The sequence below is a fragment of the Cricetulus griseus genome, chromosome 2, assembly GCF_003668045.3.
Source record: "Cricetulus griseus strain 17A/GY chromosome 2, alternate assembly CriGri-PICRH-1.0, whole genome shotgun sequence".
NCBI classification, from domain to species: domain Eukaryota; kingdom Metazoa; phylum Chordata; class Mammalia; order Rodentia; family Cricetidae; genus Cricetulus; species Cricetulus griseus.
In genome coordinates this window covers 420390242-420402675 of record NC_048595.1, presented here as the reverse complement: position 1 = coordinate 420402675, position 12434 = coordinate 420390242, and the positions used below count along the sequence as shown (strand labels likewise).

The following is a 12434-nucleotide window of genomic DNA, read 5'->3' as shown; positions in this document are numbered from 1 at the left end:
CTTACAATTTCCTTCTAGTGTGTGTGTGTGTGTGTGTGTGTGTGTGTGTGTGTGTGTGTGTGTGTGTGTGTTAATAGCAAAGTGGGGGAAGGTGGTGTGGAATCTAAAAATGACATGAACTATCCAACATAGGGCGTGGCCTAATGCTAAAAGCAGAACAAAGAAAAGAACATTTATTAGGGATCCACTATATGGAAAGATTGTGCCAGTCAGGACTTTCCCCACACTCAAGGTGAAAACTTCTGCGGAACCTCCTTCAATTACACAACTATTGAGAATTTATTGGGATGGATCTCCATGACTCTTTCTCTACCTTCCTGATTCCTACCAGAAATCAATTCCAATCTACTAGCTGCTGAGACTCACCAAGTAGTTGAACAAGATGTGTGATGTCTGAGCTGGAAAGTCTCCAATATTTAAGAGAAGTTTGCGCAGCATGTACATTAGCTCATCCTGGAAGAAGAGCAGATGCATCAGGCCCTCAATCAGTAGCCATGCTGTCAGAAACTAACTGCTTGAAAATAGAGGGGAATTTTCCTAGCTTTTGCCCATTAGTTAATTTCAATTATGTTCACCAATTTAAACCAATCCATAGATACTGATACTATATGTGATTCTTACTATTAAAATGAGCAAGAATACTTTTATGAATAATATTTAAATATCACCAAGCAGTAGACAATTTTATTTTAAAATACAACTTTGCACTGTGTCTATATGTCACTGGTAAATCATGGGAGAGTTTGTACTTAGCTGGTTGTATTTGTCATGGCTGCCTGATGCAAAAGGAATGTGGAGAGGACCTAATCTGAGAAACTAATATGAACACTAGGTTAATTGAATTTCCTAATTTGGTTTCCTAGGTTTCAAATCAACGAGATAAGTGAAGCTAAGGAAAGGTAAATTGAAATGCCTGCAATTAACCCTGCTTCCCAGAAACCAAATTTAATCTTCCAGTGAATATAATAAAAATAGAAATCACTTTTAATCACAAGTTTATTTTCTTAGTGTCCGGAAAACTATTTTTATTTGACACTTTACAGGTGTTTTGTTGGGAGCCAAATCTCAGGGCTGGGCATGAGATTCCAGGCCATGCTTGGCAGGCCACATGGTTAACCTTTACATAGCAGCTCCTTAGAACCTCAGCTCAAGAAAAGAAACAACCTGACCCAGTCCTCCATCCACAGGCTCAGTCACCTAAGCAACCCCTTCCTGGACCTCTTACTCATAAACTCTTTACTCTGCCAAACATCCTCTTTGTGGCTTCCTAATATCCTGACTATACCAACACCTGGTGCACAAACAACTCATTTTGCCCTTCCCCATATCTTGACTATATAAGCTAGCCTGAGAAAAGTAAAGTTTGCCACTTGATCAGAATCCTGTCTTGTGGTCGTTCTTTCTGTGTCTCTTGTCCCCATTCCCTATCCCTGACTCTCTTGCCCCAGGTTGATGTCCTGTATGTAGGTCGGGACAGTGTTCTGGTAAATTAGCTTTCTGGTTGATGGAGAACACTAACATACTGGAATAACTCCACTAGCTTTCCTGGCTACCAAACAACTAGAATTCCGTAAATGTATTCAACCCTAGAAGCTTCAAACATCATTTAATCTTTGTTTAAATATCGAGAATCTTGCAAGTTTTGGGGTTACTAAGCAATGTACTCCCACACATGGAAAAATCAATTACCAGAGAGCATTCAACTTCATTAGCAAAAGTTAATATTGTGCATTATTACATAAAAGGCACCTATTGGCTTCACATGAGAGTACACTAATATCACATGGCAGAACTATAAAGTCCTTTGCTTGTGTTCAGCAGAACTCATACTCATAGCTATGGACAAAGAAGCACAACTCACTTGTCTATTGCTGATGGTCAATTTTTCCAGAAAATGTCGAAGAACCGTTGATGGATCTTCAATTAGACAATTCCACAAGACTTGCTGGGCTACAGCACTGACTTTAGAAGAGAAAAGAAAGTGACCATAAGTTCATAAGGAGAAATTTTCAAGCAATTTATTAAACTTTAACGAATCCTTTCTTTGTGTTTTCAAAGCTTTTCTGAAGTTGATATTCTTCAATCATGAGAGTTCCAGGAATCTAACTGCTGACCTGCAAGGCAAGTTGTACACATTGGCCTAATGGTAGCATGATGGTTATTGGGGAAACTAACCCCTTATGAGCAGATTTGAGGCCTCTCCACAGGAGGGATTTCACAACTGGTACTGTAATTTGGTCAATAGTCCATGACTAGGGTTCTAGGTGGAACCTACTGGTGTTCTACTAAATGGTCATGTTGCCAAACTACCTTCTCAATACTTATATTTTACCTACAGATTTGTGCTGCTTGTACCCTTGGCCAAAACCACTTTTTTTTTGCAGTGAGAATTGCTTAAGACAGAGACTCATGATTGGTCCAAGTCCTGAGAATAAGTGGTTGGAAGCATCCAGCCATACAATGGGTGTTCCATATGACCCTCCTTCCATTCAGGGATCAAGGAACATTGAGGAAGAGTGAGTAGAAGGAACGTTAAGAGCCAGAAGACTGCTAGAACTACTGTACAATGCTGTTTTCAGGACGTGACATGGCTGGTGAAAAATCCACTTAGCAGGTGTGGTTGCCTGTGCAAGACTAAGGCAGTCAAAACTGCTGTGTGGGTAGGGGAGGGACTCCTGAATCAGGACTTTCAGCTCAGGAGCTTTTGGCATTTGATGGCTGTAGAGGTAGGGAGAGTTATTTTTCTTTGGGAATGTGAATATTAGCAAGTCACCTCTCCCTCAATGGATAGTCCTACATCATTTGCACATGGTCAGCAATAGCTGAATGCCAGGGGCTATTAATAATAACATTTACTAAGAAAGCATCCTTGCTAGAAGGATGGCTCAGTGGCTAAGAGGACTGGATGCTGTTCAAGAGGACCTGAGTTCAATTCCCAGCACCCACACAACCATTTGTGACTCCAGTTCCAAGAGATCTGATGCTCTCTTCTGGTCTCTGCAGGCACCAGTCATGAATATGGTGCACAGATGTACATACAGGCAAAAACCATACACATAAAAAATAAAAAGAAAGAAAACATCAAGCTGGGAAGGAGAAGGGTTTGTGGGTCCCAGAGTGAGTTAGAGGGAGGTAGAGAAAAGGATGCATAAGATTAAAATTGTGCACATGTGTGAAATTTTCAAATAATTAATAACTATTATTTTTAAGGAGTAAAATGCAATAAACTTCCTGTGGTCATGATATGAAAACAAATGGCCCTCTGAAATCTTTCTGTATTGAAAAGTGGAAAGCTGTTGTTTTTGTTTTCATTGAATATTTTCCTGTGTAAGGAAAAGAAAACAAGAGTGAGTTGGTCTCTAGGCACTGGCATTGCTTTGCAATCACTGTCTTTCCAAGTATATGCACTTGTCTTCACCTTGGAGAGCAACCTAATGTTGGCAATGTAAGTCTTCATTAAATTAAAGTAAAATTTCATTGCATTTTGTATAAATTCAACTTCAAAATTTAATTTGTATTTTATTTAAACATTTTTCAGATTCATTTATTATATATATGTGAGTGTTTTGTCTTCATGTATGTATGTGCACTACATGTGTGCCTGGTGCCTGCAAAGATTAAATCAGAAGAGGGTGTGCGATCATTTGGAATCAGTTACAGATGCTTGTGATCCACGATGTCAGTGTTCAGAATCAAACCAAATGCTCTTAACTGCTGAGCCATCTCTCTCATAATTTCTAAAGCCATGATCTAGGTTTAAAATATGATTTGACTAAAATACTAATGAGCTAGACATGAAGTTTTATTATCCAGATACTTTAAACTGTATCCATTTCAGCAAGATAAAACAGTTGTATCAGCAGTAATTACATTCCTAGCAATAAATATATAATTGTATGGGGACAGTGCTACTCCATTATAACACAAGGTTAGGATAAGGTTGCCTGGACGAGTGTTGGGGAAGTAAGCAGAGGAACAGGGGTCAACAATGCATGATCTTCAGTTTGAACAGTGGTTCTCAGTTCTGCTGGTGTGTAAGCTAACAGTTTAGGATGCTGTATGGATTTATCATTCAGCCTGTATTTTGATAAATATTAATTTTTGTTTTATAAATTAACCATCCAATTAAAATCAAGAGCTATACAAATAAATGCTATGAATAAGAAACATATAATTGTAAGCTTTAATTTTTAAGTATCTTTCTAAATAATTAAAATGTGTGTGTGTGTGTGTGTGTGTGTGTGTGTGTGTGTGTGTGTGTGTTCATGCTTATGTGCGTGGTGCTAGAGACTGAACACAGGGGTTCATATATGCAAGGGAAAGGTTCTACCATTGAGTTCTATACACAATCCAGAGATGGGGTTTCTAGGTTAAAACTGCTTTCTGAAATATCTTTATAAGATTGAAAAGTATCTTATTGCTTCAACAAAGCAATATGATGTTTAAAATGTGGAAATACAGAAAAAAATTGGAGAGAAAAATAAAAACTGTTAAGTTCATCAGTATAGAAAGCTAACTGGGCCTGCTTTCAATATTCATGAAAATCATACATATATATACTTCAAAGCTGCATATAGAAAATACTGTTTCAAACTCTACTTAGCATTACACAGAACATTCTTTAAGTTAAATTTCTTGACTATGATTTCCAAAGTGCTAAGAATACTATCACACAGAGGCAAAAAGATGAATTGATATCCTGTGCTTAGGCAGCTATATTATTTTCAAAGACTCATTGTCATATATGACATATAATGTACAAGGTCCTTTACAAATTTTTATTCTAAAAAACCAACTCCATACCAAAGGGCTTTGTAGTTTTCAGCCTTTTATGGATATTGAGAAACAACATTCCCAATGCTTGTCCCAAACTAGGCCTCTTCCATGAGGTGTCAGCATGACATTTTTCTTGTTTCTTCACTAACTTTGGATATTTCAATTTGAAACAAATTTTGCAGTTTTGTAAACAAAATGTAAGATAGTATTATTTATGTAATTGGTTTTTTTTCATGGATGCTGTTGGCCCAGAGACTGTTTTGCTCATTTGGGAGTGGGACTAAAACTATTGAGTTTTCATATTAATAATATAAATCTTGTGTTCTTTCTTGCAGTACATATATTAAAAATTGTAAGACTATTAACCTTAGGTGAGTCTGGTAGCATAGGCTTGTACTTCCAGGTACTTGGCAGGGGATGCTGAGACAAGAAAATTTCAAGTTCAAGGCCAGCCTCAGCTATAAGTGAGTCTAAAGCAAGCCTGGGCAACTTAATGGGACTCTGATTTCTTTTAAAGGAAGGAGAGGACTGAGGGTACATCTCAGTGTTAGAGCTCTTGGTTGTGTGCGGGACCTGGGTTCAGTCCCTAGTAAGGGATTAAAAAGAAAAAAGGCAAAAGAATATTAACATTTTATCCATTATAAATGTATCCTGTTTTATTATTTCTTCTTCCAGATTTATCTTTACTGGTATATCATGAAAGATAATGAATTAGGAATGAAGGCTTTGGTGTGACTGAATTAAGAGCTAAGATTTCTAAGACAGAAAAAAAAACCACTATTTGACTTCTTTTTTTTTTTTTTTTTCCAAGACAGGGTTTCTCTGTGACTTTGGAGGCTGTCCTGGAACTAGCTCTTGTAGACCAGGCTGGTCTCGAACTCACAGAGATCCGCCTGCCTCTGCCTCCCGAGTGCTGGAATTAAAGGCATGCGCCACCAATGCCCGGCCTCACTATTTGACTTCTTGATAGTCAAATATGTACTATTCCATTTTCTGGTCATAAAAATTTTTCATGAACCCAGAAACCTATTTTAATGAAATTTGTTGGTAAAGGTAATAAAAGTGGCAAGAGAAGGAGGTAGAGAGAGTGATAACACAAGCGTGTTATGTTAAACATCTATCTAGCATATGGTAGACAGGTTGTATGTTTAAGAGAAAACTGCTGTTTCCCATCAGATGAGCAGGGTAAGTAAGAAGGGAATGGTTTGGCTGGCCAGATAATACCTGCCACTCCATCTTCTCGAACCTCTCCATCCTCCATTAAATGAACAATGGGAAGGACCGCTGCACAGATGCATGCTGGGAATACTGCTTGTGGAGGCTGAGGCACATGGTGGTTTGGTGTGTGTTCAGTGGTGTGTTCCTCATCTGGAGGGAGAGACAAAATCCTAATGAAACAACAATTTGCAGTTCAAATCCTATTTGACATACAATCTATAATATTGCTAAAAAATGTGACCTGATAGAGAGTGCCTCCCTCTATAAAACAACAAAATTAACCCAATTCCCAAGCACCATCACTAGACTTACATTTCAGAGAAAGTGAGGACTAAGGCATGCCATGTGCCACAGATATGTGAGAGATTATAATCACATACATTGGGTAGCAGAAAGCATATGAATTTAGGGTAGGTAGTGCAACACAGTCATATTAGTGTCCTCATGTGATAAATACAACAAATATTAACATTGATAATTACTTCACGTAGAATAAAGGAAAGGACAGGGAAGGTAGCAGAAGTCAAGAGAGGTAGCAAAGCTATTTAACAGCCTATTAAAATGAAAAAGTCAGTCATTATTAATACAAAATAAACATTTTTATAGAATAGAAGGAATGTTGAGTCTTTGAGTCTGCTATCTTAACTTCTGTGCCTACTGAGACTTTAGAGGTCCTGTGACAGACTGGAATATAAAAGCTTTATCTAGTTGTTCTCAATTTTACCTTCTCATTAAATGCATATGGGACATTAGAAATGATAGATGGATGGGTAGATGGAAAGATGATAGACATCTGACACATTATAAACTTTATTCACTTTTTTTGTTTTGTTTTTTCAAGACACGGTTTCTCTGTGTAGCCCTGGCTGCCCCAGAACTCACAGAGATCCCAGAGATCTGCCTGTCTCTGCCTCCTGAGTGCTGGGATTAAAGGCATGCACCACCAAACATCCAGCTTTGGGGGGAGCTTTATTCACTTTCAATATAAAAATGTGTGAGACACTCTAAGAAACAAGAAAATACTGCTCATATTCAGGGAAAAAATACATAAAAACCATTTGACAAACATATGAACATTTCATGATTAAAATACTAAAACCCTGAGAATCAAAAGGAGTTTATTTCACATTACAAAAGCTATTTACTAAAAATTTATAATCAGTGGTGCAAGGCTAAATGCTTCCTATTTAGGACTGCTAACAAGTAGTTAATAACAGGAAATATAAGGAAACTACATTAGAAAAAAAGTGAATAATTTCTGTTTGCAAATGATATTACTATATAAATGTATATATATATAATATCTTAAGGAACTTACAAAATATTACTGGAAATAATAAACTGTCTCATAGCACTTGGGAGGCAGAGTCAGACTGATCTCGGTGAGTTCAAGGCCAGCCTGGTCTAGAAAGGGAGTTCTAGGACACACAGAGAAATCCTGTCTTGAAAAACGAAAATAAAAACAAAAACAAGAAAGGGAAAGAAGTAAACAATCTCATTAAGCTTTTAGGGCTTAAAATATATATGGAAAAATAACTTTTATTACTAGTAAATTAGTAATAAAGAGAACAAGCTGCTATAAACTGGCAACAAAAAAAAATAAAATAGGAATAAATTCAACAAAGGAAGTGTAAGATTTGTAGATTGAAAATCACATACATAAAATAGTATAAGTAGACAGATAAACACAGGATACATTGATTAAGATACATCTGCCTTTTTAAAATAATATTGTTGAACCCATCTCAAAACTCACATAGGAATGTCAAGAGATCAAGAATAGCTAAAACAATCTTGGAAATGAAAACCAAAGTGAGAGAGGACTTTCGCTTTCCATTTAAAAACCTTAATTAGAAAGTGATAGCCAAGACTGCCTGGGGTTGGGATCAATGCAGAGACTGAAACATGTCAGTATAATAATCATGAGATAGACCACTTCACTCACAGTCAAGTGTCTTTTGAAAATAGTGCCAATAAAATTTAAGGGATAGTATAACTATAATTAATAAACAGGACAACTAGATAAATCTCAGCAAAAGAATAAAGCTGGACATTAATACCACAAAAACCTTGAACTCAAACATTGCTCACATAACTAGATGAGCCACAAAACACTTCTGATATTAGAATATGGTTTAGAACAAAGTAATCATCAAGAACAGCACATGGCCAGAGGACACACCTTCAGCACTGACTGCTGAACGTACGGACCAGACTGACCCTCTGCGGAAGGAGTAGTTCCTGTGGGACGTGCTGGAGGTGCAGGATGGACTCACAGACAGCCGTCGGGATGTCAGATTGGCGACTTCTTCTACTGGCAAGCAGAACAGGGAATGTGAATTTTGTTTTTAGAATCCAAATTTATCATCACCACCAGTAAAGTTGTACTTACTTAAAGTACTGCCACTGCCAGATCAGATGCTTAAATAACTTTACCACACATATTTAGGAAACAAAACAGAATTTCTACAGAAGCAGAAAATTCCTTTTAAAATTTCCCACAAGAAACTTAATTGAGAATCAATAAATGTATAATAGTTCATCAATCATTTTTTGATAACCACTAGTAAGCTCTCTGTACTTGGCAAGGCTAAAAGTGGTTAATGGACGGACTCATTAGTAAGGAAGACTCAGTGTTTGCTGTCTGTGCTTGGTAGACTCAACTTCCCTCAACCACAACCAACTGGCCTGCTCTCAGACTGATTTGTTCAAGGTTACTGCCACTCTTCAGGTACAGGACTAAATTCTAAATGCTAGAAAATAGCATTTTTTTTTTCTCCTTGTGAGGGACAGACAAGAAAAGATATGTCACATGATGTCATCCTTGTTTATCTGAAAGCAGGTCCTTTCCCTGTGGCATGCAGCCCTCCCCCCATGAACTCCAGATGTGAAGGCACCTTCTTCCTCAGGCTCTGAGTTGGGGGTGCAGGTGGGTTCGTAGCAAGCCTCTTGGGTGATGGGAATGGCGGTGATGAGGCTCGCCTCTCGACCAAGGCGTTTCTTCTCTTCCTCCTGCTGCAAGTTCTTTAAGATGTGTTCTGCCCTCTGATGAGAGCGGGACACAGCCCGGGCAGAGAAGGATTTCTGTGTAGACACAAAAGCAAGTACATGACCACACATCTTACAAGACCATAGGCACAGAGACTGATCCAACAAAACACTCAAAGATGGGAGTTTGTCCTTAAGAAATGTAAGGTCATCCATGACCTAATTCTATCTATCTATCTATCTATCTATCTATCTATCTATCTATCTATCTATCTATCTATCTATCTATCTATCTAGATACACACACACACACACACACACACACATACACACCATATTAAATTTTTACAGTTGGCAACTGTCCCTCTATCATTGTTATTTCTTAACAATGTCTGTGATTTCTGGAAACAGTTGTGTTTCACATGTTCAGGTGTTATCAATTCACAATTTAAACATGAAGAACAACTTTTATTAAACTGTCTCCAATTCCTTAGAGCTGGAATTAAAGGTGTGTGACTCCCAAGTGCTAGGATTAAAGGTGTGAGCCACCATCACTTGGCTCTGTTGCTATTGTAGACTGGATCAATTTCATGTAGCTCAGGGTGGCCTTGAACTAATAGAGGTCCACCTGCCTCTGTCTCCCAAGTGTTGGAATTAAAGGTGTGTGCTACCACTGCTTGGCCTCTATGGCTAACTAGTGTGGCTAGTTCCACATGCTGATCTTTAGGCAAGCTTTATTTGTTAGATCACAAACAAAATATCACCACAGTAATTAACATCTATCAATAAATACAACAGCACACTGAAAATACTTTGTAGGAGAATGCTACTGAATGTAAAGTAGGACACTATAAAGTGTTACTCAGGTTGAATGTAAAAAATGAAGTGAAAAACATTAAAACCAATCCACCATTCTATAGGCAATGGATAGAGACAAAGAACAGGAGATTCATTCCATGCAATGCCTATACCATTTATACCTTCCTTAGTTATGATGATGCTTATGCTGAGATAGATGCTGAGAACTGTAGGGACAAAGTCAGTGATCAGGGCAAGGCAGTGACCACTAGAGTCTTTCATGGCCAATTTGAAGCACAACAGTCAATTTTCATCTCTCTCTGTTGCCCTAAAGTCACATATGGCTCTAGAGACATCTGGAGATCTTGGCTTAATTACAGAAGCTCCGTTAGGTAGGATACTAGCACAAGGCTAACAGTTTACCATGATAAGTTGTACAGCAGATGACTGGTACAGCATTGGATCACATGGTTTATTTTCAGAGACAGGTAGATAAGCTGGTCTGCTATAAGGCATATTGTAAGAAATGGAAAGAGAATGAATGCTGGATATAAAACCCAAATATTTTTTTTATCCCTTGTTGGAAACGAGTTATTTCTATCAAAGGAACCCATGACATGCATGGAAGAAGAGCCAGAGACACTTATATTGGTAGGGCAGATGCTTGAGTTACTGCACATGTGAGAGAAGAAACAGGTGTGCTTTCCTTGTCACTGCAGGGCCATCAGGCATGACAATAACATATGTGGGATATAAGTAAAATAACATGTCGTGAGGAAAAAGGGCTCAGAAAAACTGTCCTGCAAAGGACACTGCAAATGCCTAGAGAAATCTATGCATAGCCTGCAGAGATATTCAACTTAACTTCATATAGTCAACTAATGTTTTCAAAGATGTGTGAATTAAAATACCAGTAACTTATTTTACCATTCAAAGTAACTAACACACAAATTGTGTGAGCTGAAGTCTCCCCCCCCACACACACTGCAAAAAATCACATTGATGTTTAAAAAATTTATTTTTAAAAGAGAAATCTATGTTTTTTTTTAGATTTTATTTATTTATTATGTATACAACATTCTGCTTCCATGTATATCTGCACACCAGAAGAGGGCACCAAATCTCATAACAGATGGTTGTAAGCCACTATGTGGTGTTCAAAATTTTATAGACCGACTGACTAGAATTTCTTGTTTGTGAAAATAAGGACTGTTGCATACTGAAAGCCAAAATTATCTTAGGTTATTTTTATTTCCCTTAATAGCTACTAACTGCAGACCTTTGCAACTTACCTAGCACCCTTTTTAATAAGTAACCTTTGGGATGTCTTAAATTCATAAACCACAGGCCCCACCAATCTTAAAGCTAAAGATGTTCCAAGGTAGCATCTGAAGCAGAGAACTCATCTTTCTTCTATAACTGTCTAATCTCCCCACCTGTGTGTCTAGTAAATGCATTGATTAATAACTTTTTTTGTTCTTAGTCTACAGAGGTTGATGAAACTTCTTCCAAGGTATCATTCAGAATAGCATAAATCTATATTCCTAAGCCATGCCACCAATATTTGGTTCAGAATTAGCTATCTCTTATTCTCCTTGGAACAAGAGATGAGTTTTGTCTTGACAACAGAAAACATATTTTTGTATGAAGTATAAACGGTAATGGTATAATCTTTCTGGAGGCCTTTTGGGAGATATATGAAATATATTTAAAATATATATACCAAAGTATGTAAATTTTATTGGAATTTGTTCATGGACACAATGGCGGGTTTGCACTAAAATGTATTCCATTCCTGTTTTTGCTTCATTTTTGAGTTTTTAAAAAGCATTATTGTTAATGTAGAGGTATGCTATTCAATAGACAATAAAGGTGTATTTTAAAGACTCATCTATTCTAAAAGGCACATATTTGTTTTTTTTTATACACAAACTTAGCTGCATCTGTTACATGTGGCAGTGATACACATTAGACTGTAACACCTAAAGTTTTGAGTGATGGTGGCAATGATGATGGTGGCGATGACAATAAAATGAGAACTAGACAAGAACTGCAAGCTGCTGACTCTACATTTCTTACTCTTGAAGGATCCATGACTTCAACCACCAGGCAGCTCATAACATTGCAGTTAATATAATGACAAATAACAGTAAAATACTGTTTGCCAGTAAATAAATGCCTGTTTGGTGCTTTGGGAGTAAAACAAAACTTAACTTGATGGAAGCTAGTTTCTACTCTTCCCAATATTGTGAGCCACCGTGACTTCCTGTCTTATTGCATTCTTATGACAAGAATGGTCAAAGGAAAAAAACAAAAAAAAACAAAAACAATGGTCAAATGGTTGCATGCATCCCATGCAAGGTTGAGATACAGGGAAAAAAGGGCCTGGTACTCACGGATTGGTCTTCATTAATGGGGTCCTGGACACTCCCACTGCACTGAGGGACCCACGGAGGGTCAAACATTGGGACAGATGGCATTCCAAGTACTGGCGAGGGCAGGGTGAAGTTTATACTGGGAGGCGGGATCTGTTAGTTGACACAGAAGAGTGAGGTGAGCAGGATGGAGTAGAAGCTGGAAAGAGTCCGAGGTAGAGGCTGGTGAAACCCACAGCTGACCTGAACTCCGCGGAGCTCTTGGTCCCCAGACTGACA

General features: G+C 37.8%; 1 protein-coding gene across 6 annotated transcripts in view; it reads right to left on the bottom strand.

The window, feature by feature from the left end:
• Unc80 (unc-80 homolog, NALCN channel complex subunit) overlaps positions 1–12434 on the bottom strand; it is a 176704-nt gene that overhangs the window by 50553 nt on the left and 113717 nt on the right. For 5 of the 6 annotated variants that reach the window (XM_035441010.1, XM_035441013.1, XM_035441014.1 and 2 more), the window contains 6 exons: positions 12177–12308; positions 8892–9078; positions 8177–8308; positions 6001–6144; positions 1862–1962; positions 367–453 (listed from right to left, as the gene is read on the bottom strand). In XM_035441010.1, coding sequence (XP_035296901.1) covers positions 367–453; positions 1862–1962; positions 6001–6144; positions 8177–8308; positions 8892–9078; positions 12177–12308 — 783 coding nt within the window. The remainder of the gene's footprint in view (positions 1–366; positions 454–1861; positions 1963–6000; positions 6145–8176; positions 8309–8891; positions 9079–12176; positions 12309–12434) is intronic. The other variant, XM_035441011.1, reaches the window with a different exon arrangement.